At 37.2% G+C, this 25,622-nt stretch overlaps 1 protein-coding gene and 1 long non-coding RNA gene across 10 annotated transcripts in view; one reads left to right on the top strand and one right to left on the bottom strand.

Annotated features, from left to right (window-relative positions):
• Nucleotides 1–25,622, bottom strand: part of LOC118274145 (ATP-dependent Clp protease ATP-binding subunit clpX-like, mitochondrial) — a 298,109-nt gene that overhangs the window by 261,509 nt on the left and 10,978 nt on the right. Inside the window, exons 4-15 of one of the 9 annotated variants that reach the window (XR_007707451.1) lie at nucleotides 22,244–22,422; nucleotides 16,705–16,821; nucleotides 13,007–13,151; nucleotides 12,483–12,574; nucleotides 10,929–11,082; nucleotides 10,259–10,454; nucleotides 9,876–9,968; nucleotides 9,424–9,552; nucleotides 2,806–2,970; nucleotides 2,382–2,397; nucleotides 1,724–1,783; nucleotides 269–1,514 (exon numbers count right to left, since the gene is read on the bottom strand). Coding sequence is in view for 6 of the 9 variants with exons in the window: in XM_050706806.1 (XP_050562763.1) it covers nucleotides 1,461–1,514; nucleotides 2,806–2,970; nucleotides 9,424–9,552; nucleotides 9,876–9,968; nucleotides 10,259–10,454; nucleotides 10,929–11,082; nucleotides 12,483–12,574; nucleotides 13,007–13,151; nucleotides 16,705–16,821; nucleotides 22,244–22,422 (1,324 nt within the window). In the remaining 3 variants the exon portion in view is untranslated. Of the gene's footprint in view, nucleotides 1–268; nucleotides 1,515–1,723; nucleotides 1,784–2,381; nucleotides 2,398–2,651; nucleotides 2,668–2,789; nucleotides 2,971–9,423; nucleotides 9,553–9,875; nucleotides 9,969–10,258; nucleotides 10,455–10,928; nucleotides 11,083–12,482; nucleotides 12,575–13,006; nucleotides 13,152–16,704; nucleotides 16,822–22,243; nucleotides 22,423–25,622 lie in introns of those variants that run through there. The other 8 variants (XR_007707450.1, XR_004783458.2, XM_035591539.2 and 5 more) reach the window with 8 other exon arrangements.
• Nucleotides 4,444–25,622, top strand: part of LOC126912822 (uncharacterized) — a 57,470-nt gene continuing 36,291 nt past the window's right edge. The window contains exon 1 of the long non-coding RNA XR_007707470.1: nucleotides 4,444–5,205. This is a non-coding gene — a long non-coding RNA (uncharacterized LOC126912822). The remainder of the gene's footprint in view (nucleotides 5,206–25,622) is intronic.

The raw sequence follows: 25,622 nt of genomic DNA on the forward strand, positions 1-25,622 counted from the left end.
TCGCAGTGTCAAATATTAATGACGTTAGATATTGTCATAACATAATAATTTTCATCAAAAAGGTCCAGAATGTTTTAGCTTATTAAAAAAAAATCTAATTAAAGACGTGTAGACAGGACAACGTCTGTTGGGTCCGCTAGTAATATAAAAAGTAGAAGAGTTTGTGTGATAATACGTAATACTGTCTAACCTAACTAAGTTGTTAAAGGTAATATAAGGTAAAGGTTGTCTGTGATGAAAATAAAGAATAGAAATAAAACAATCAGTATTTGGTTTTCTTTATATTTTAAATTGAAAATAGGCTTATACTATTTTACTCGAGTTGCAATGTGATTATATCAACATGCCATAAAATTTATCCTATCACAAGTCCAGAATTATATTAGACACAATTTTTTGGAGGTTTTTTAACAAAAAAATATTCACACTTACTATAATCACACCACAACGATCCATTTATAAATAAAAAAATAATTATGTATAATAATTAACAAAATGTCAAAACGTCATTCCTTCTCAGTGTTGCCGGCCGAAATAAAAAATATCTATTTTATACTAACAACATCTGCGTGTGACTTTTCGTACTTACAACTTATCTGGGATGTACAATAATGAACCCTATTTTAATTTTAATAAACCTTAATTATAACAGTTTCTTTTCTATTAATCATTATCATTTATTATTTACAGTAATTTACATCACAAGAGTATGTTGTATGGTGGTCGTTGACAATACAACATTTATTTCCAACATAAACTAACGTAAGGAACTAACAGTAAGGACCCATAAGGTCTAATTTTAGGTTCAAACAAAAAGTTTTCTATCTTTTTGAATTTAGGATAGAATCGAAAAGATTTTAAATAAATCACGCAGAAAACTTTTAGTTCAAACCATCACATTTTTCATGAAATGCTAGCTGGAACTAAGCTTACTCAGGAGTCCTAATTTACTACAGTTAACTTATCGCTAAAACAGTAGTTCCATATACTATTAACTTGGCCGTTCGATTCAAATGCTGATATAGGATACATCGATAAATCTACATTTGTATGTAACACTGAGTTGGGCAAATTGCTAATACAAGTATAATCACTACGACATGCGGACTTAACAATGGAGGACACTGCCATTACGGATGCCGTGATAACAGAAAAAAGGCAATCCGAGAATGGAGTGTCAATCAAACCTACAAACAGGAATGATGTTAGGAATACTAAGTCTTATAAAACAGGACTCCCGAACGTCACAACGCACAATTTCACAAAAAAGCACTAAATCAAAACGTTGCATTTTTTTTTATATTTTTCAACACTAATATACCGCACAGCGGTGCGGTGTCTACTTCAGTAACAAACAGTTCTTACCTCGGTTGTCGTGAGCCGCTAGAGTGAAGTACAGTCGGCTTCACTAACTAAACACTTGACGTCCGTTCGTTTGTAACCACCATACTTGTTACCGCTCACAGCACACACGAATGAGTGACAGATGGTTGCGTAACTGTAGCCTTGAGCCTCTGTAAACAATAATAAATTTGTTTGTTATAGAATAATGTCAAACATTGCTAAATACTATCATCGCTACACTAGCAAATATTATGTACTACTATTAATATTAAACTAAAACAATAAGTTTAAATACAAAAAATCTATAATTCGCTGTCTAACTATACTGGCCAAAACTTCGTGTAAACTTGATAAAAAATAAAATAAAAAGAAAACTAACAAAATATCACATAGAACACCCATTTTGCGATCTTGGCCAGACCGCCGTGGAAACGACATTCTGAAAAATAATTCAAATAAATGATATTTTATTTCAAAAACTTTTCATTCCCATATTATGTTACTACGAATGTAAGTTAGAAGAGCGATAATTAAAATTAGCACTAACTAATCTATCTAAACTAAAAATACACAAAGACTACATACATACTTTCAAGATAACACATACTTATCGAGACATTCGAGAATTTCAAGACCCATGATTGTAGTTACATCGTGGAATAGATAGGTTTTATTACCTAACTACATATAATAAAGCAACCACAGGGACTTAGGACATACTAAAATTGGTCTTAATTTACTTACTTGCACATTAAATGATTTGACCGACTGTACAACGAAGAAAGCTAGGTAAGACTTGAGCACAAAGGAACATTTATCAAGGTGATCACAGCTAAGTACATACATAGGGGTGAGACTAGAGCTAAGTACCGTAAAACGGGGTGAATAGGAATCGAGAAGTGAATAGGGACAGAAGAGAGGTGAATAGGTATAGGGAAATTGTTCATAGTATCTATTCACTCCTCTTCTGTCCCCATTCAATCGATCCCTATTCACCCCGTTTTACTGTATGTACGCTAGCTACGCTATCTACGTACAGTTATGCAGGCGCACCTGTACAACGAAGTAAATTAGGTAAGACGTAGGAACAAAGGAACATTTATCAAGGTGATCACAGCTAAGTACATACATAGGGGTGAGACTAGAGCTAAGTACCGTAAAACGGGGTGAATAGGGATCGAGAGGTGAATAGGGACAGAAGAGAGGTGAATAGGTATAGGGAAATTCTTCATAGTATCTATTCACCCCTCTTCTGTCCCTATTCACCCCGTTTTACTGTATGTACGCTAGCTACGCTATCTACGTACAGTTATGCAGGCGCACCTGTACAACGAAGTAAATTAGGTAAGACGTAGGCACAAAGGGACATTTATCAAGGTAATCACAGCTAAGTACATACATAGGGGTGAGACTAGAGCTATGCGCTAGCTACGCTATCTACGTACAGTTATGCAGGCGCACCGAGGGCCAGTCGTCGAGGTCCCGGGCGGCGGCGCGCGGCTCGGCGTGGTCGCGGCGGCGCGCCGTCTGCGGCGGCTCGGCGCGCGACACGCAGCCCTCGTGGATGTGCACCGACGCTATGTCCGACCCCGGGATCTCGAACATCACCTCCAGGAGCAGGTTCTCCTACAAATGTAAAGACAATGTTTTATTACAGTACCTTAAGTAACGACTTCCATTTAAATGAAGAGTAACGATGGAGTTTCTTGCTCGTTCTTCTTCATTCGAAGCAACACTTTGGAACGAGCGCCTAGCTTCACTCACGGACAGTTGTCCGTCAGGCACTTTGACGTTTCAAAAGTGTCTAATTTAGGATTAATTGAAATAAACGCTTTGACTTTGACTTTGAAGTAATGGTGAGGATATCATCACAAAGTCACTGGAATTTGATAAATATCAAATTATTGCCTATTAATCCTCCTATGACCTTAAAAACAGATACGAGATACGACAAAGTGGAAGCTGAATTTCCTATCCACAAACACATTTGTAGAAAACAAAACATAAATCATACTAGATGACGAGAACGAACTTGGAAATTAAATAATATTGAATCATATTACTGTATCAAAATAATTTCGTGTTAAAATAATTATTATGATGAAATTTCAATTTAAAAAACTGTTTAAACGTGATGTTTTTAATACTGTTGTGTGAAATTGTTCATGTTTCACATTCCGCTATGAAGATAACGCAATAACGAAAATGAAAACATAATAAACAGTATCTAAATTAAACTAACCTAATTACATAACACTTAAATTTTATCGGAAACAAATCAATTAAATAAAATTACCTCTTTATATCTCAAACAAGTTGTAATTTTCAATGTTGAAATATTATTATTACCTTAATAAAAACCACCGTCTTATCAATTACGCAGTATTTCGTTTCCTTTCCAACAATTGTATTAACTTTATTTTAACACAACGTCACGTCTTTTATCCTCAAAGGGTAGGCAGAGGTGCACAAGATATACAATGTAAACTTTATTTTAATACGTATTAGATACGTATTTTTTTTATTTTGTCGTTTAAGATTCTAATACTTAAATAAAAGGAAAAAAAAAGTCACATTTTTGATTAGGGTGAGGGTCAATTTCAAACCGGCCGTAAAAAGTGGGTTTATGAAATAACTCCTATAATATTGTTGAAACACACGTCATATCTATTTAATGGGATGCATACGTAACATTTTAATATTGTACAGTTGGAAATCTTGAACTATTATATTTAATAATCGAGATAATTAAAAGAAACTACCTATTTTTTCATTTGTGTCACCGGTTCTTTTCCTACTTTTTCAACAAAACTTTAAATATACAAAATATTACTCTGCGAAATTGTATATTTTTTTATTTTGGTTACACTTTATAACCATAACTTCATGTTACGCTAAATAGTTTTAAATTAATTTAAAATATAACACGATTTCTCTGTGTTTTATTTAACTATAAAAATTTTCAATCATTTGTGTCGACTAAACAAAAGTTCCCGTAATAAACAAAGGCTGTGCGTTACTGCCATCCCCACTCCTACGCCGCGTAAAGGGGCCCCAGTGGCACGCAAACGTTCGACAAGAGCAGACGCGCGCTTTATTATTCTGGTAAGAAATCACAATTTTACTCTGTTTCTGTGCTTAATACAAAAATGTAATCATTCGTGTTTATAATAGTGTGGTAGTAAGTGTTTGAATAATGAATTGTTTATCATGCACGTAGATAAGTAACAAATAAGCGGGATATTTTGTGGCCTTCTAATAGCGTCTAGAATATTCTATGACGCAATAAATTAGATTTTTTGTTGAAAATTTCATTCATGTCACTTCATTCGTGTACGTTTTTTGAGTAACACTAATGAAATTCCATTCGACACGAATGAAGCGGTTTATTACTTCACTCCGAAAAGGAGGGTTTTTTTTATGGTAGGTAAAAATCATCAAATGACGAATCCCGCCCTTGGGCAGAGCGGGAAACAGTGTCAGAATTTTACTGACTAAAGACTACCCCGTTCCTTCCATGCCATTCGTACTGGGCCCCAGCAGGCTTCGACCCTTCATCAGGGTCACTACAGTTGCTGACAACTTTTTTTTTTTTTTTTATGAAACAAGCCGGTAATCGAGCAGACGTATTACCTGATGGTAAGCAATCGCCGCCGCCCATGGACACTTGAAACACCAGAGGCGTTACAAGTGCGTTGCCGGCTTTTTGGGAGTTAGGAATTTAAGGGTTGTTGTTCGGGAATCGGGGATGGGGAAGATTGGGAAGGGGGAATTGGGCCTCCGGTAACGTCACTCACACAACGAAACACAACGCAAGCGTTGTTTCACGTCGGTTTTCTGTGAGGCCGTGGTATCACTCCGGTCGAGCCGGCCCATTCGTGCCGAAGCATGGCTCTCCCACACTTAAAACTCCTTGAGGCGCGCGGGAACAGTGCGCGCCGTCGACGACTGAGCTTGGTTCGGATTGTTACCAGACAACCGGACGGTGAGCTACCCATTGCTCGCCGTCCGCAAGCCTGCGCCTACGGTGGCTGGAAATCTGGATCGGAAGTTTTGTTAAGATTATTAAATGGTTTTTATAGTATACGGTAAATTGTTTTAGGTTTAAAATGGCGAAAGAAAAATCTAAGAAAAATGAAGAGGAATTAGAAAGGAGACGGATTGCAAGAAGGGAAAAATATAAACGAATAAAAAACGATCCCGAAAAATATGCCATTGAAAGGGCCAAAAAAAAGGAAGCTTACTTAAAGAGGAAAAGCGAGAATAAAGTAAAAAATATTAACCAAATGTCTCCAAGAGATCGAAGAGCACAAAGAAAACGTTGGAGAGAAAATTCGAAGCGATACCTGGAAAAGAAAGCAAAAGAACGGAAGATACAAGAAATTACTATTTCTGAAGCGCTCGAAGATCACGGAAAAATGAATGTTAAAGAGTTACCTGATCCACTGCGTGGAGAAAATTAAAAAAAAGGAGAGATTGATAAGGAAAGTAAGAAAACGACATTCCAAAGTAAAATTAAAGCTTTAAAGTTAAAACATGCGATGGAAAAAAAAAGAAATGACCTTATTAATTAAGAAGTACCAAAACCGCTGTAAAATTTTAACAAAGAAATTAAATAAAATTAAAGAAAATCAGGCCAATACTGGTTTTGCAGAAAATATTGCATTACCTACTGACTTGAGTAGGCCTATTTATACATCGAGTTGCCATGATACTGCCAAAGAAACAACACTCGAACAAGTTATTTCAAAGCCTGTTGGCAATATAAAACGTAAATCTAGACTAGAGCTTCGTAAAAAGATTCTAAAAGACAAATTTCAACAGAAGATAAAGCACGGCAGTGATAGCGTTCAAGATTTAATTAAACAATTTTATGAAGATGACATTAACAGTCGCGTTGGCGCAGGAAAGAAAGAATATGTCAAAAGAAACGGAATAGTGAAACAAAAACGGTATCTGCTTGATTCTATTAAAAATTTGCATAAAAAATTTCTTGAAGACAATCCTAATATACTGATTAGTTATGTAACGTTTACAAGGCTACGCCCATTTTGGGTCGAATTGCCACGAGATGACAGGGAAACATGTGCATATACGACACATACAAATATAGATCTGATGATTATCGCTTTAAAGAAAAATAAAATTGTTGACATAAAGAATTATCAGGACATGCTGCAAGTTCTTTGTTGCGACAAATACAATACAAAGTGCGTTGGTAGAGAATGTGAAATTTGTAAAAATAGAGTTATACCGTACTAAGAATTTAATAATCAGAAAGAAATTGAGTACCATGAATGGTGTAGAGATAAAAAGAAAGTGGGCTCCAAAGAAATAAATATAGTCAAAAAATTTACAAGGAAAATAAAGCCCAAAGACCTGATATTGAAACTAGAGCATTTCCTGCCGAAATTCCTCAATCATGCAATGAACATCCTCAATCAATACCAAACTGTTACTCTGTTGAAACAATCCCTTAATCATGACGAAACAATTCTCCACATGGACTTTTCCGAAAATTACAGTTACAAATTTGCTAAAGAGGTGCAGAGTCTACATTTTGGGGGTAGCCGTGGACAAGTGTCTCTCCATACCGTGGTGGCTTATCTTAAGGAAGGAAAGGAGACTGTTCACTACTGCTTATGCACGGTCAGCGAATGCACAAGGCATGATTCCCCTGTAGTCTGGGCACACTTACAGAAAGCGTTAGAATTTGTGTTCGAAAAATGTCCCTTTGTCACCACCGCGCACATTTTAACAGATAGTCCAACAAGCCAATACCGAAATAAACACATATTTTACGTAATAACTCGGCTCCGCGATACTTTCCCGTCTTTGAAGTTAGTTACATGGAATTACCAAGAAAGTGGTCATGGTAAAGGCGCCCCTGATGGCATAGGAGCTGTGGTTAAACGGACAGCTGATCTTCAAGTAAAATGTGGGCGTGACGTCGGGGATTTCTCAACATTCCTTGCAGTTGTTCGCGAAAATGTTAAAAATGTTGAGATAAGAGTAGTAGAGGAGCATGAAATTATGGAAAAAGAATTGCTTCTTCCTAAGGATATTTTGCCTTTCAAGGGAACTATGTTAGTTCACCAAGTGGTCTGGAACTCTGGATCCGAATTTCTTGAATTTAGAAAACTAAGCTGCTTTCTGTGTAGCGATAAAATCTGCGAACATGAGAATAAACATTTGCAGTCACATAAAATCTATAAGAGTGCCATCGAATCAGTTATCCAAAATATAAAAATTATTCCACCAAGCAAACGAATAACAGTGTTGAGCGATGTATCCATCCAGTATTATAATCCAAACAATAATCCGTCAACTTCCGGAACACGTAAAATTAGAAAATCGAGAAAGAAAGAAAATGTAAAAAGACTTGCAGATGTTAAATTTGACTGGACAAATCAGAAATTTATAAAAACCCAACAGAAGGTATCCGGTGGGCATGAAGAGGCTTTCCTCCGCTTTATTAATGAAGGGTCTTTTGAGAATATTACAGAAAAAGAATAGAAATGAAAAAAGAGAAGAATAAGTGATTAAAACTTTAACCATGATCAAGACTGATTTATTAAGACTGATAATAATCCAAGAATTTATAAACAATAAGATTGAATAAGAAACCAAAAACTATAGCCCGACCGCTTGTCTGAGACCGTCCCTGAGGTAGCTGCGCAGTGCGGGACGTAGTACGTGAGAGCTCACTGATACGTCAACTTGTGACAACAGTCGGCCCTCCCGCACCGCGCAGCTGCCTCAGGAATGCTCTCAGTTAAGCGGTGGTACAGATTTAACATTAGGAGATAGCCTATCAAAAATGACTGATTTATTAAGGAAAAGTAGTTAGGTAGAATCTATATACGAGAAATTTATTATTTTATATGAAAAAAAAGTTTGTTACTAATAATTCGTTGATCACAAAAAAAAATTGTTACATTAATCGTGTTTTTTTGATATTTGTTTTGTATTTTATAATGTCAAACTTTTAATTGATTTGATTAAATGCTTAATAAAAGTACATATTCTTGTTTTGTTTCTCACTTCACACCTGAAAATTTACTTACATAATCAATAATTATGTGGTTCGGTTACCCAAAATCATTAGTGTCATGCAGACTTCATTCGTGTACTAAGAATTTCATTCGTCTTCCCAGGTAACTCATTCGTGTTACCTTGATCTTGATTTTTTGTCACTTATAAGTCGATGTACGCACCGTGATTTATATTTGCATACATATCTCCATTACAGTAAACGTTATAGACCGCCAGTTAGCAATAAAACGGCTGTTTGCAGATAGCGAAAAAAAAGTGTCAAATTAATTCGTCTCGTGAAATCGACCCGAGACGTGATTGCTTTAATTTAAATATCTAACCACTGTCACGTCGTCAACACGTACCTTAGGTCAATATACTTTCTTGTATAAATAGTGTTACACATTTAGTATGTATTTTGTATAATTTATTTTAAGGGTCATTAAACTTATTGTAGTTATTGTTGATGACTTACTTAATTTCTGTACATTTCTGTGCTATTAATAACAATTCTTCATGATAATGTGATTTTCAATGTTTCGTGTAATTAACATTTCGATGAGTACAGTCTTATTAGCATATTTTTGTACATTAACCCGTTGTATGTCGGAACACAGATATATGCAAGACACAATATGGTTTCTATTGTGTCTCATATACCTACAGACTAGAGGTTAAGCGGTCTACTAGATTACACTTTGACTGCACGGTTAACGGGGTGGCAGGGTAACTGGCCGTGCAACGTGTAGCGGGTTTGATTCCCGCACAGAACAATTGTTTTTGTGATTCACAAATTGTTATTCTGGGCTTAGGTGTGATGTGTATGTTTGTAAACGCACCAGACAACACAGGACAACATCCTAGTGTGAAGCAACGTTTAAAAAAATTAGAAAATCTTCACGTTATGCAGATTTTTTCTTTTCTACCGAGTAGCGCCCATGTGTATCGAGTTTGTCCGACTATTTTCGAGCTCAAACGGAGCTCTTAATCCAATGACCAACATTAAAAATTTGTATTAATTAATGATATTGGTAAATGACATACCATGATGGCTCTAAGCCCACGGGCCCCAGTCTTCCGCTCCATGGCGAGCGCCGCGACGGCCTTCAGCGCCTCGTCACTGAACGTCAGCTCGCACTTGTCCATCGCGAACAGCAGTTTGTATTGAGATACCTGGAAATTAAACAAACAATTAGTAGAATATGTTTGTCACCGCTATTCTACACGTGGGTGTGGTTAGAGTACCGGTTAAAGGTACGCGTCCACAGGCCCGTATCGGGCGCAACGGATTTTAGTTTGTCTTGTATAGAAACTCATGCAGCTGCGTCCACTGATCCGCGTCGTACTCACCGACCTTAAGGGATTGTACATACAACAGACTGGGCAGCAAATCGTCGGATTGTTGAAACTGCGATCTCCAACCGGTTTGCCCAGGAGATAATAGTATGTATTTTTTTAAGGAAGTCCCATAATTCAAGTAGGAAATTTCAACTTACCATAGCATTTTTAGGTTCTTTTAGTATCCGTACGAGCAGATCTTGATTGAGACTATGGAAAGGTACTAAAACTGGGAATCTTCCGACGAATTCCTGTAGAATAGAATAAATGACAAAATTAGAATTAAATTAATGGAATTGTGATTTGTTACTAATTCCGATGTGATACGCGATTATTTACGAGTTGACAAATTGCTTGTTTTAATGTAAGGATTTGTAGTACGTAATTTGATCACTGGTGTGACACCTTTTTTTCTGTATTATGTACTTCACTTAGATTTGTCTTTTACAGGCTTGTTTTAAGCAAAATAACGTTTAATCTGGCAAAGTACACAAAGTACACGATCAACAAACAAGGAACATATCCTCAAGCCGCAACCCACCGGTATCATCCCGAAGTCGATGAGGTCCCGGGCCTGCACCTTGCGCAGCCAGGCGTCCCGCTCGTCGTTCTCAGCGCGCGCGGAGTCGAGCGGGCTGGCGTCGCTGGCCGCGGCCGCCAGCGCCGCGCGCCGCCCCGACCGCGGGTCCCACGCGCCGAACCCCAGGTACTTCTCGTTGTTGCGCCGCTGCACCAGTCTGGAGGGGTAAATAATTCAACATGAGAAAATATAATGAGAAGACCCAACATATCTATTTTGGTAAGCTTAGTCTTACAACGTAGCTTCATTATTTTTATTAAAGCTCACAATTTTACAAGTTTTGTTTTTATTGTAACACAAATATCATGTTATTAATACATGTTAGTTACGCAATGGCGTTACGAGCGCAACTAACAATTAAGGGACCCAGTGTAACTTAAAATTGATCGAGTATACTCGTATTATAAAATGTAGAATAATTGCTTGATTGAATTTGTTTAACAATAGCGACGGTTAAAAGGAAATAGGGTATAACCGACATTTTGGTCAAAAATGAGTTATTATGCTATCCTACGCAAAATTTTGCGCTCTTTCGAATGCGCTTACTTTCATGGTTCTGCGATGACATTTTTGGCGTTTATACCCCATTTCCTTTTAACCGTCGATAAAATTATAAAATACACAGTAGTACCTGTCGAGTCCGTTGTAGGCCCCGCTGGCGACGAAGAGTATGTTGGTGGTGTCGACCTGCACGGCGTCCCCGCGCAGCTTGCGCGAGTTCCGCTCCGGCACCGACACCACCGCGCCCTCCAGCATCTTCAGCATGCCCTGCTGCACGCCCTCGCCTGGGACATTACCATACAACTATATAATGTCTGTCTTAGAGGTATAGAATCAAACACGTAAAAAACTTAGTTGCTTTGTTTGGAATGTAAAAGGTTCTAATACAATTTGATAAACTTCTATAACACTCGACTCAAATAAACTACAATCTAGAAGTTCAAACCACTATCTAAGTTCTGGAACTGCATATCATCAACAGCATTATCTATACATATAATAAAATCGTAGAAAAGTGCTGTCTGTACATTGAAAATAAAAATAAAAAAAAAGCAGGGGTTATTGTTATGTCGATGTCGAACCCAAAAATGTAATTAACTTTTTTTTTGTCTGTTTGTCTGTGTGTCTATGCGCGCTAATCTCAGAAACGGCTGATCCGAGTTGGATGCGGTTTTCACGAATATATTGTGGTATGCTTCAATTTACATTTAGTGTTTGTTTCATGTCAATCGGTTATAAATAAAAAAGCCACCACTCGACAGATTTCAACGAAACTTGGTACAATTGTTCTTCATACTCCTGGTTCAGGTTATAGTATACTTTTCATCACGCTACGATCAATAGGAGCAGAGCAGTGAAGGGAAATGTTGCGAAAACAGGAGAACTTACTCCATTTTTTAAGCTTCCGTCGCGTGTGCAGCTTTAATGGTTAAAGCTACACAGAAATCATGTATGACGAAAATGTTCTCCTTAAATTGTTTAAAAAATATACCACGACAGCAAATGTCTATCTTTTATGGTTGACTCACAATAACACGTATAACTCCCCGATAGCTTAGCAGTTCGGAGCTTTCTGATTATATTTGTCTACTCTTACGTTTATAACACTCTCATTCACTCATTCATTCATTCATTCATTCATTCATATTATAATAAATCTGTAGAAGGGTCAATTCTGTACATTGAAAATATTGAATGAATAAATAGCAGGGGGTGTTACTGAATCGATACCAAACCCAAATATGTGATTAAATTATTTTTTGTCTGTCTGTCTATATGTTCAGGCATCACGTGAAAACTAACGGTTCGATTTCAATGAAACTTGGTATAATTGAAACCTTATTATCCTGGGCATAAAATAGGATACTTTTTATCCTGGAAATCTTTAGTTTTATTCTACAGAACGCGAGCTCAACAGCAGTAGCTCAATAGAGGGATTCCTTATAGTTATATAAGTTTTTAAACTGACATGGTCACTAACACAATAGTGTTAATTAGAACTCAAAACGGGATATTTATTATTATCATGTTTTTCTATTTTTATGAGTTTCCTATATTTCGGCACTGTTGAAAGCGCAAGGAAAACAGGTAAATATCCTGTTTTGGTTCTAATAATAGAGCACTATAGTTATTAAATTTTCTTAAAAAATGAAATACAATGATTGATAAAGCATCATTAGCTCACCTCCAACATCCCTAAGCTGGTGTATGCCCGGCACGGCACCGATTTTGTCCACCTCGTCTAAGAACACGATACCCGTCTGTGCTCGCTCCACGCTGTAATTAGAAAACACTTCATTCGTAAACTTAAAACCGATTTACCAAGAGTAAGTTTATATATTTGAAAGACTGTGATAGTAAGCTCAATTGCAAACACATTGAGATTTCACCCGACAACGACAGACAAATTTTCTTCCCTTCTCAAAATAGTTATAAATTTTACTAGTTTAACCAGATGTATGGGATTTTACAAATCTCTGTAACTTAATTATTATGTTATCGGCTTAATTCGACAAGTTTCAAGCCATGGTAAAGGCTCATATTCATGAGCAGCATTCCGCGACACACGACGCGGCAATTGTCGCACTGCTACTGAGTGATTGTAGCAGCGCGACTATCGCCGCTCCGATAACATAATAATTAATCAGTATGTCTCACGAAAGTTATAATAAAATCTCTGTATTTTTTTTATGTATGTTTTTAACTCACTTGAAATTGGCGTCCTGCAGCAGTTTGGCGATGACACTCTCGATGTCCTCGCCGACGTAACCGGCCTGTGTGAGCGTCGTACAGTCGCAGATCGCGAACGGCACGTCCAGGCATTGCGCTATCGTTTGTGCTAACAGAGTTTTACCTGCAACCAACAACAATATACATTATATTTCGTAAGGCACTAGACAGACGAATTTTGTACGTTTTCCGAAGCAAAACATAGCAGGATCTATTCATGTATAGCAGCATACCCTACAATTTATAATGTACCCTATGTTTCACAAATAAATACTTTGACTTTAGACTTACAATACAGTCACAATTTTTAAGTCTGAAATGGACATTTCGTTGTAAAATTACAATGCTAACAACTTAATTAAAATGTTTCGCAATAGTCCTTTTAATTTACTATGGACATGGACACCTTATCTAAAATGTTTTTTTTTTTATTTCAATGTCATGGATCCAAATAAGGAAACGACTGAACGCGTCGACTTTTAAATTTGAACAAAAATAAATAAAAAATGCAAATTAATGCAACGAAACGCATTTGCATTTTGACATTCCAAAAATAGAATTTAAAAAAGAAATCGCTCAACATTCGTTATTCGTTAAACAAAAATAGTGTTTTTTAAATAGACAACATGGGCTGGTCATACAGAAAGCTCATTATTTAGTTGTAATTGCGGCAGGATGCGCGTGAGTTGAATAATGTAACAAGTTAGTACATTGTTAAGATTTTGTTATGAAATTGTTGCAGTCTGTGGTTACTCATTTGTTGTTGCGTAAGAACCCTTTTGTGCTGAATTGTGTTTGTATGTCTCGTTTTCTTGGCCAACAGCCAGGGTTCAGGGCAGAAGAAATAAAGACAAATGCTTCTAAGGTGATTTGACCTTATCTGATTGTGAATGGATTGCAGAACTGCTATTCCACTAGACTTTGTTGCGAGTCAGTAGGTAGAGATTAGGAAATCAGAAAGCATTTATTTTACTCAATCTTAGTAAAAAAGAGTGTAAAGAATCAGTGACAATGCTAGCTAGACTTAACTAAAATATTGCATTCTTGTTGCATAAAACTGGTCCGACCAGAACCAGCTTTAACAACGCCAAATATGAGTTATATAAAAAAGCTGAATATTTCTAAACCAAGGAATATTTTGTTGAATGGTTTCCCAGAAAATATTTTTGATATTTTTAATTTGGATGTCACAACAATTATTACTGATGATGATTTTGATGATATGCCTAGCATATAAGAATGCTATACCTGTTAATCTTAGGTTTCTAGCTTAGGTCATCTAACCTGAGTCAATTAAATGAGCCCTATAGGACTAAAATAGTAGCTATCTTCGCTATGACAACATTTCAAATAGATTCTCTAAGATGACATAAACAGTTAATACTTTTGCAACAAAACATCGCACTGCAGTTAATGAGAATCCTTTAATTTGCACTTTATGCACTCTGCATACGAAACAGTTTTGAACGTTTAGCATTCAGGTCTCGTGTTTATGGTGATCCCACCCACGAGTGGTTCGGTAAGGAATTAAAGAGTAAATGTTATGTTGAAATATTGGCCTTGGATCACTTAATATGAAGTAGGTAATATTATTAATGACTTATTAAGATGTCCAGACCCTTAATTTGTTGTTGAAGTCTTTTAATTCAAGTGTCGTGTGTAACAATTTTTATTGCACTGATAAGTCAATAGTTATCTACTTTTAAGAAATTCTTGCTGTTCGTCCTAGGAGTAACCAAGAATTGTATTTGTGAACCTGATTGAAAAAGAGTAACCTATGGAGTTTTTGTTCGTTCTTCTCCATAGAATCTACACTTTGGTATAGCTCACTTCACTATTCTATTAAACAATTTATTATACCTCTAAAATAAATTCCATCTGAATATTACAGCACCTTTTAACAATTACATATTTACAATTGTTGTAGATCAAGCAATGACGAGGTACATTTTTGTTTGAATTTATTCTCATATTTTGGTAAGGCGAGTGTTCTACAAATATTTGTTTATCGAGGGACCGGAGTGCGTCATACGTGACTCATTGTTTGATCTGTTTAATATCTTAATACATACATTCACTGTACATAAACTAAAGCCTTTGCGTCGTGGGGATAGGCTGAACTAAAGAGCGCCACTTACTATAACAATTCTTGTAATTTTCTGACTTACTTAGCTTAGAATCCTAACATTGGTAAATGAATTCATCTAAACTCTATTTAACGCTTAATTTATTACTTTACTTTCGTGAAAGTGATAGCCAAAGATGGCGCGTTGAGTCGCCATGTCACAAAAACAAATCTCAAAGATAAATCTTGCTGTCATTTCGAGATATAACATTTAAATGCCACCTACATTCAGGTCACGTATTTGTATTTTACACCGACTTTTAACTTACATCTCTATCTGTTTCAATTTGCATAAAAAGCAACCACATACATAGGGGATACATATCTACACACATACATATTGTCATGCCTTTCTCAAACTGGGCTAGGCAGAGACAATAGAACGTCAAATGACTAGATTCAGGCATAACCCTTTCGCTTCTAGTGGTTCCCAACGAGTGATTAAATAATAATCCAAAGTCACTATTTTTAAATATAAATGAGAAAATCAAAGTGGGACCACTTGAAAAAAGTAATACTAATAGTGATTCCTAACATAATAAGGATTTAGTATTGACTAGGAAAAGGTTAGGAACCCCTGATTTATATCATAAACTCTTTTATGCAGTAAGAATGCTTGCTTTTATGTATAAGAGTAGATACCATACATCATACAACATCACGATTACTATACAAAAAACCTACGTTTATAGTACAAACTAATTACCCAACAAGAGCAATCATAGGTCATGCAAAAAACCCAACGTTTACAAACTATCTCCATAGCAACAAACAAAATACAGTACTAAAACAATGTATATATTTACATTCACGTATGATTCACACCTTATATAATAGTACAATGTCTCGCTTCACCTCTGTTGGGCAAGACTATTGACACTTATTAAGAACATATGCGACTGTTGACTTTTTACAAGAAGATAATTAACGTATTTTATTTTAATGTACTTAATATGTGAATAGTGAGCTGTCGATGCTTAAATTATTCTTTCTTTAATGTTTATTTCCAGCGGTCGTGAATGGCATTGTAATTGGTTGAAGTTAAATTGAGTTTTAAGAGAGTATTTAGCAACGAGAGACGTTGTTTTGGGCATGGCTACTTGTGTTTACTGAGAGCTTTCAGGCAAACAATCTCATTTAATGGTTACTTAACCCAGTCCTTAGCAATTGTTTTCGGAACAAAATCGTTGCTAAGGAATTGTTTAATTTATTATTAAATGACTCTGAGTACGGCAGTAAGACTCATTAGGATTTTCATTAGAGTAACTGATAGGCAATGGTTGGAACTGATCGTAGAAAGTTTGGGTAAAAGTAAAACTGACAGAGAAATTGCTCAAAATTATTATGGGAGTAATACCTATATCTGGGGGATTTTACACACACACAAAGAAAGCAAGACAGCTTTGATAACAAGACTAGATTTCCAGCTAAAAACTTGGACTTGCTTACCTTAACGTAATCATCTTTAAGAATCACTATTCATTAGTGAAAAATTTGTTTTAACATGTAGTACTGTTATCTAAGGTAACGTAAGTAAAACTTGGTAATTTACCGCATCCAGTGGGTCCCAGAAGCAGCACGTTGCTCTTGTCGAGCCTCAGCTCGTGGTGTTGGCGCTCCAGCACCTCGGCGCCGCCGCTGTTGTTGCCGTGACTTAAGTGGAGGAGATCTGGAACCGTTTTACAAAATATATTATTACTAGCTACTTCCGCGCGGTTTCACCCGCTCTACTCGGCTCCTATTGGTCATAGCGCGATGTTTTATATCCTATAGCCTTTCTCGATTAATGCACTATTCAACACTATTCAAATCCGACCAGTAGTTCTAGAGATTAGCGCGTTCAAACAAACAAACAAACAAACAAACTCTTCAGCTTTATAATTATTATATTAGTATAGATGTTCGCTTCCATTCACGAGACCACAGGGTCCCGGACCTTTGGAAGGCGTAGGAGGAGCCGAAGCCAATTTGCAGAGGACCGTTGAACAATTTTAAGTCTTTGACTGCCAATAGAAAACTGTTGAAGACAAATCCTCTGCTAACGTCGGTCACCGGTGACCGCCACGGCTTTAAAGCTGTTAATCTATGTGAAATGGATGTATTATAAATATGATTACACACAGGAAAAAGAAAGCAAAGAGCACATAAAGTCAAAGGGTGTTCCTATTAAAGTGGGAAATATGACGTTAGTTTGCGTTTGATCATTGAAAAAGATTAATTTATTGTATCAAAAGAACCCAAGGTGTTTATCATTAAACATACAATATCTAGTAAAAACATACAATATCTAGTCAAATCACACTATATAGTAAAAACGTGTGGTCTATTGCAATTAAGACGATTAGTAAGTAAGTGTGACCAATGACTCGTAATTCGATTAGCAATAGTACTTTAATTGATATAAATTGATTTCAGGATATTACCAGTTTAGGTAAGATAGCTCTTATATCATCATAGAACAATAAATATATTTCCAACTAGCTTCTCCAGCAAGATTTCGCGGTCTCCTACTCATCGCAGCGTGTGTTTTATAGTATATAGCCTTCCTCAATAAAAAATCAAATAGAACTAGTACTTCCTGAGATTAATGGGTTCAAATAAACATACAAACTATAATAAGTAATTAAATTAATAAAGATTAGATAACTATTAAAGCCACCTAAATACATTTTACGACATTATTATTTAGAGGTGACCTCTATCTTCTTCTCTGTAAAACTGTTCAAACACATGACAGACGAATGAAGACTTTTTCATTTGTTTTGTCAAAGTCATAAAGTCACACTATTACTTCTCCAGACTGCAAATATTAATATGATACCTATTTTAACTAGTTATGGTATAATTTCCATTAAATTATCCACATCAGAACCAGCTCTAAACTGCATCCTTAGTACGAGTTTACTTTACGTTTAAAGTAATCAAAACGAGAGCGCGTTCGGCGCTCTGATTGGTTGGTTTATTCGAACCGGCCAATCACTTTCGTTTACTATAAACGTAAAGCCTACTTGTACTAAGGGTACTGTACGTTACTTACTAATCAGTTTTTGAAAATCAATAATATCCTATAATGCTTTTCTCGACCCTAGGAGTTGAACCCTTTAACATTTTTACTTCGTAGACGCGTTCGGCGTTCCCATCAAAGGATAGGCTTAGTACCAATTTAGCTAGTTATACTTTAGTGCCGCTTACTAGGGGGACCATCTAGCTAGGTACTAGCACCGTACATAATTCTAGACTTCATGCTTCGTAATCCAGGCGATAAAATTGCGGCAGTTGTTGCCTAGGTGCAATAATTGGTGCATCGGTCATTGATTCGTCACAGATGTTACCATTTGTGCAATAGCTTGTGCAATATTGCCACATAACAAAAATGTAATAACTCGATGATTGTGCAATAGCGTAGGTGTCAATGCTTTGTAGTCCAAAAAAAAAATGTGTCAGTTAATTTAATTAACGTAGTCAGTAAGACATAAACACAAAACACGCAAATAATAATAAAACGAACAAAAGTAGTAAATAAGCAAAAAAACCTACACATGAGTTGAGAATAGGGCCATTTGGATATGGGCAGCGAAACCATCGGGGCCAGCGGCTGGTCGACTTTATGGAGAGGAGAGACTCTATTTGATGAACTCCTTCTTCCAGAAGCGACCGGCCAAGAAGTGGACATGGATAAGCCCTGATGGTTCTACCAAAAATGAGATCGACTTCATCATGGCGACCGAAAGACGTATATTCAGTGATGTCTCTGTGATAGCGAAGGTGAAAACCGGTAGCGATCACCGTATTGTCAGGGGCACACTGAACATCAATGTAAAACTAGAGCGGTCACGCCTGGTGAAGTCCACGCTCCGCCCTGGACGTGCCCAGATCCAAAACCCCGAGCAGTTCCAACTCCAACTGCAAAATCGCTTCCAGTGTCTAGCTGATTGTGGAAACGTGGACGAGATAAATAATGGGTTGGTGGAAACTGTCCGAGCAGTGGGGTCAGACTTCTTCAAGACCCCCGCCGAAACAGGCCCCAAAAGCTCTCCGACGGAACCTTAAAACTTCTTAAGGATCGTAGCGAGATGAGGCTGCAGTCTTCAGACGATATGTCTGAATACGGCAAGCTCAATAGACGAATCTCGAAATACATGCGACGTGACCTGCGGGCCTATAACGCCGCAAGAGTCAGAGACTTAATTGAGCGAAACAAGGGCTCAAAAGTCTTCGCAAAGAATTCGTCTGTTGGGCAAAGCCAAATGACGAGGCTGAAGACCGAGGATGGCAGCGTCATCTCGTCGAAGTCCGAGATCCTCGGAGAGCTCGAGAGGTTTTACGGACAGTTATACACCTCAACACGGCAACCCATCGTCGGTACAGCTCGGGACCCAAGAGCTAAACTGACGCGGCACTACACTGAGGATATCCCAGACATCAGCCTGTACGAGATTAGGATGGCTCTCAAACAGCTTAAAAACAACAAGGCGCCGGGCGATGACGGAATCACGTCGGAACTTCTGCGAGCGGGTGGAAAACCGATACTTTTAGTCCTCCAGAAGCTATTCAATTCCGTCATACTCGAGGGAACCACGCCGGTAGCATGGCAACGGAGTGTGGTGGTTCTGTTCTTTAAAAAAGGCGACAACTGTCTGCTAAAGAACTACAGACCTATCTCACTTCTGAGCCATGTGTATAAGCTGTTTTCGAGGGTCATCACGAACCGTCTCGAACGCAGGCTTGATGACTTCCAGCCTCCCGAACAAGCAGTTATACAGAAAACCGAGGAGTATAACTTACCACTGTGCTTGGCGTTTGTGGACTATAAGAAAGCCTTCGATTCAATCGAAACCTGGGCGGTGCTGCAGTCTCTCCAGCGGTGCCACATCGACTATAGATACATCGAGGTTTTGAAGTGTTTGTATAACAACGCCACCATGCGCATCCGACTCCAGGAAGAGACTACGAGGCCAATCCAGTTGCGGAAGGGCGTGAGACAGGGAGACGTTATATCTCCGAAACTGTTCACGAACGCACTGGAGGACGTTTTTAAGCTCTTGGACTGGAGCGGACGCGGCATCAACATTAATGGCGAATACATCACTCATCTCCGTTTCGCCGATGACATAGTCGTAATGGCAGAGTCGCTGGAAGAGCTGAACACCATGCTCAGCGACCTCAATACCGTTTCCCAACAGGTGGGCCTTAAAATGAACATGGACAAGACGAAAATCATGTCAAATGTCCATGTTGCACCTATACCGGTTGTCGTTGGGAACGATATACTCGAAGTTGTAGACCACTACACATACCTGGGTCAGATCATCCAGCTAGGTAGGTCCAACTTCGAGAAAGAGGTCGCTCGAAGAATCCAACTCGGATGGGCAGCATTTGGGAAGTTGCATGAAGTCTTCTCGTCAAAAATCCCGCAGTGTCTGAAGACCAGGATGTACAACCAGTGTGTGTTGCCAGTGATGACGTACGGTACCGAGACATGGTCCCTAACTGCTGGCCTTTTAGAAAGGCTCAGAGTCGCCCAGCGCGCGATGGAGAGAGCTATGCTCGGAGTATCTTTGCGCGACAAAATCCGAAATATGGAAATTCGCCAAAGAACAAGAGTTACAGACATAGCTCTCAAAATATGCAGGCTGAAGTGGCAATGGGCAGGCCACGTCGCTCGGAGGACTGATGGCCGCTGGGCCAGGAAGGTGACTGAGTGGCGACCGCGGACCGGAAGACGCAGCGTGGGCAGACCTCCCACTAGGTGGACCGACGACATCGTCAGAGTGGCGGGGAGCCAGTGGATGCAGGTGGCGGCTTGTCGTTCTACGTGGAGGACCAAGGGGGAGGCCTTTGTTCAGCAGTGGACGTCTCTCGGCTGATGATGATGATGATGATGAAGACATAAACACAAAACAAGCAAATAATAATAGAACGAACAAAAGTAGTCAATAAGCAAAAAAAAACAGTTTACAGTTTACTAGTACCTACTAATAAGTATCTAATATTTAACATGGATACTATAAAACAAAATCTAAACTCTCAATTTATTTGCTAACCATTTTTCGATAGCAGATAGATTTGTGACAGCACTACAGCAACAATAGTACTTTTTTAACACAAAAATAGATTCAACAAAGCGAAATCGGAAGCGTGAAAACACTAACGAATAAGGCATAGATTGCTTTTAGAAAAAAACTGTCATAAGGTCACGTGCCCACTGAAGCGTAATGACAACATCTTTACACCATTCGCCACACTTTCACGCAAACTATTGACAATTGTTTTCAGTGAAAAGCACTTGCGCTCGCGACGCGCTTTACGGCGATCTAGTCTAAATGAGCCATTATGTACTTTCCAACTTTTATTTGTTTCGTGAAAAAGTTGTTTGCGGTTGAGTGACATTTTCAATAAACTATATTTCGAAATGTAGGTTAAAATACTTGTCTATGTAACATAACAATAAAACATATAAAATATAGGTAAAAATATTAAAAAAATTGAGTCGTATTATGTACCTACTTGTTGTGTAAATTACACAAGTAATTACACTTGGTTACGATTTATTGTAATAATCGTACTTTTGTTAAAGTAGTTTAATTAAGATATTATTTACTTATGACATTACAATCGTCACGAGTCAATGCGAAGTAAAATAAAATGTGATAGCGAGAAAGGCGTAATAATTGGCAATAAGACCTTCGTATAATATCCTACAGGTTATTGAAAAATATCAAGGGTTTTTGATAAGAATAATTATGCATAAAGTAAACTTAATTAAGCCGTAAATAGGCATAACATATCCTTAAATATTTTTAATCAGCTGCATCTACGGCCAACCTTTAATTAATACTTCAGACTCCTTTCACCTGTCTTTAGCTATTATCTAGGAGTACCATAGGCTACATTCCAATATTCTTCTATTAGATCTATGGGAGAGAAACCATAGTAAGTCCAGAAGACTGTCTATATTACTATAGGAGAAGCTGAAAACTGTCCTCTAGCTAAATTCTCTTTACCGAAAGATGGTTTTGTGTTCCTTTTGGGGAGGCCTCATTTCAATAGTGGACTTGTGACTGGTATGGTGATGATGAAGTGTCCCTTACCTCTGTGCGTGTGATGTAAAGGATGGTGGGCGTCTGCCGGCGCGACGCTGGTCACGTTGTTGTAGATCCTCTTGTAGTGGTTGTACACGGCCACTGACAGCACCTTCTTGGCGTACTCCTGGCCCACGACGTGTTTGTTTAGGTATTCGAAGATTTTCTTAGGAGGCGGTGGAGGTTTTCTGTGGGGACAAAGAAATATGGGGTTTATTATCATGTTTGATGAGGTTATTTTTACTTAATCGTGTTAATACAGCTGAAAATATTTGGATAGAATATTGCCTACAGAAAAATTGATGATAAAACTATTTTTTAACCTATGAAAACGTACGGTTCCCATAATATAATAATTATGTTAACAGGGACTAATTCAAGTCTAGTTCGTGGATTTTTCTACTTAGAATTCTCAGTAATAGATAGATAGCCGTGCTGTGGCTCAAAACAAAATCGAGACAATGTAATCAACAGCAGCAGCTGACTCCAAGTTTTCGAGGAAAACTGATATTTATTCAAACTTATCAGAAAGTGGACGCATAAATATGTATGAGTTGCACTTAATTCAAAGAAAACCACAAAAGAGTAAGCTAAGATCCGCCATTTTACGGGTTCACCGTCAAGGATACCGCAGCCCTACATTTTTAAAGAGTACGAGTGAAAGTTTAATCCTTTTAACATGACACACGACCGGCCGTACCTCCCGTCTCAGTTTACGGCCTTTTGTGAAACAAAACAACTTGGAAAGCGAGTGACAAGGAAATCATGACTGATTTCCATAAAGATACAGATTTAATGTACATACAATCATTAAACATCAAGTAAATAATGAGGAAATTTATGATTTATGAGTAATCAAAGTTGTTAATTAATATATTCTATCGGCTTGATATTATGCCTACTTGCATGCATTAGATCATTAAAATAATGTACTGGAATGCTATTTTTATATAGTGATTGATGTCTTACGTACATTTTAAAACTAAATCAACTTAACTGCATTTTGTTTTGTTTTTTCTCGGATTAAATTCTGCGATAGGGAGCAAGATAAGGTAAGATATGAAAATGCCGTAAGGCTGTCTGGCAACGTAGTGATAAACATAGTTAAACCGTGTTTACATACACTACTACGTATCAACATTTACATAATGATCTTATAATAGGAAAATTTACATGAAAATTCAGTAGAATCGGACTTGGTAACTAAGAACTGTGTTGGTCCCAAAATCGTACCCTGGGTAATCCCACTTTGCAACCTTATTTGGATAATGCGATTCTTCCGAAGTGCTGTTATAAATTCAAACAATGTGCTCATTGAATACATAATCAAAATTACAAGTATTATGTTAAGTATTGAGGAAAATGTCACTACTCATATATATTTTGGTTTGTGTCTTAAAAATGTTGTGGTTTAGCCTATCACTACGAGTAAAAACAAACTATGCAAACAAGCAATAAAAGTGTGATACAATGTCGTCGGGTCGATGGCTCTAAACGTGGGGATTTAAGTGAAAAATTGCTATTCATTCAATGTGACTTTGAATCTGTGGCTACAGCAAATACTGACGATTCTTCACTGGTTAAATGTATCTGCATTTATTGTATTTTTGCATACGTACCTACAGTACCTAGCAAGTTTTATATTTTAAAAATTAAAAATAATCCGTTGGCCCTTAAAATACGGTAAACTGGGGTAAAATGGAACAAGTGTCACGGCTGTCATACATAATTTAGCATACAATTTCCTAAGATTTAAATTTTCCTTAAAAGATCGAGAGCAAAGACCTTTTTAGTAAAACATGCGTATCGCCACTATTTGTTTGGGAAACCTTCGTTTTCATGCGTCTGATAAGGAGACGTTCAATGAACCATGTATTTGACTAGGGATGATGAGAAATAAGAACAAATGAAGTATCTAACGTAAGCAAAATATAATTTACGCGGTAAAGCCCTTGATTCTACGCACATAAATTTTAATAGTCGAGTATTTATTTCAAACAGCATTTCGTCCCATCATTTAATTTATCATTGTGTTTATAAGAAACTTTGCACTATTAACACTAGGTACGTACAAAAATAGATCAGCACATTTTGGTTATCTTCGCGTCCCTTTAGTTAACCGTGTAATCAAGTAATCGTGTATGAATCAACGACATTGTTGATTATAGATAACCTTATTATAGTAGCCCACAGTTTTATACCTGATAAGCGGCTAAAACGTTGTTTTACTACAGAATAAATAGGATACGATAGCTGCAATTTTGTACTGACGCATTTTCAGCCAAATTGACACAACAGTGAGACTTGTTAGTTCAACAACCCTAGTATAATATTAAATGCTCCGATGTAAAAGCAAGATAGATGAGTTTATTGCTTGGTCATTGCAGTCCGACACTGTATAAATTATTCATATGTATTTCACACCTTTGTGTGTGTTCTGGCAATTTTTATGAACGTTGTTTATGTGGCGGGCGGACGAATCTGATTGTCTGACTTTGACGAGAATCCAAATTTTTTACAACGTTATGTGTGTTCGACAGACCATTGAAACTAAGTATATTCAAGATTGTTGAAAGTGTTGCACATTGTTCAGCTGTGATTTCTAATATAATGAAAACTTGGACATCATTATATCAACACACTTTATAGGTAAATACAAAAACTCAGACAGGAAATCAAGTGACAATGACAAAAACTTTCCGCCCTTTTACTTATTTAATGGGAAGTAAATCAAATACTTCGGTACCAATATTTCCTCAATTTCTCTTTGTTAATTTACTATCTTTAACTAAACGTGCTACAAAGACGTAATAATTGACAAAACGACTGCAAAAAACTCCCATCGTAACTTACGTCAACCTAATTTGGTAGCAAATCACGACAGGATACAGGAAATCGTATTTTGTGCAAATTTGGACATGTTGAGCGCACCGACACGTTATGACGGACACAAATTTGAACCTTATGACCGAGAGTACTCGCCTAAATAAACTTACGAAATCTCGAAATGAATTAGATCTCATAATTAGGAAATGTCAGTTAAATTTTGACAGAACCTGTTCGAAGAGAGATTTGATTGCAATTTTAGATCTTAAAATGTGATTGGTCTTTGATTTATATAAGTTACGAAGATACTGTATGATTTTCTAATAGTAGTATGTAAGAAGTAGGTTAGCCAAAGTAAATATAAGTAATTTTTTTTAGGACCAATGAAAAATATTACGTGACAGTCATTTGACATAAATCATCATTAAATTGAGTCATAATTTATCACCTGGCAACATTACGCAACCGTTATGTTCAAATAATAAATAGGTAATGTAAATAATATTTAGTTGCATTTTATTGCGTATTGCTTGGCTCTCAATCACTATTATTTTTATGTTAT

The sequence above is a fragment of the Spodoptera frugiperda genome, chromosome 3, assembly GCF_023101765.2.
Source record: "Spodoptera frugiperda isolate SF20-4 chromosome 3, AGI-APGP_CSIRO_Sfru_2.0, whole genome shotgun sequence".
Lineage (NCBI taxonomy): Eukaryota > Metazoa > Arthropoda > Insecta > Lepidoptera > Noctuidae > Spodoptera > Spodoptera frugiperda.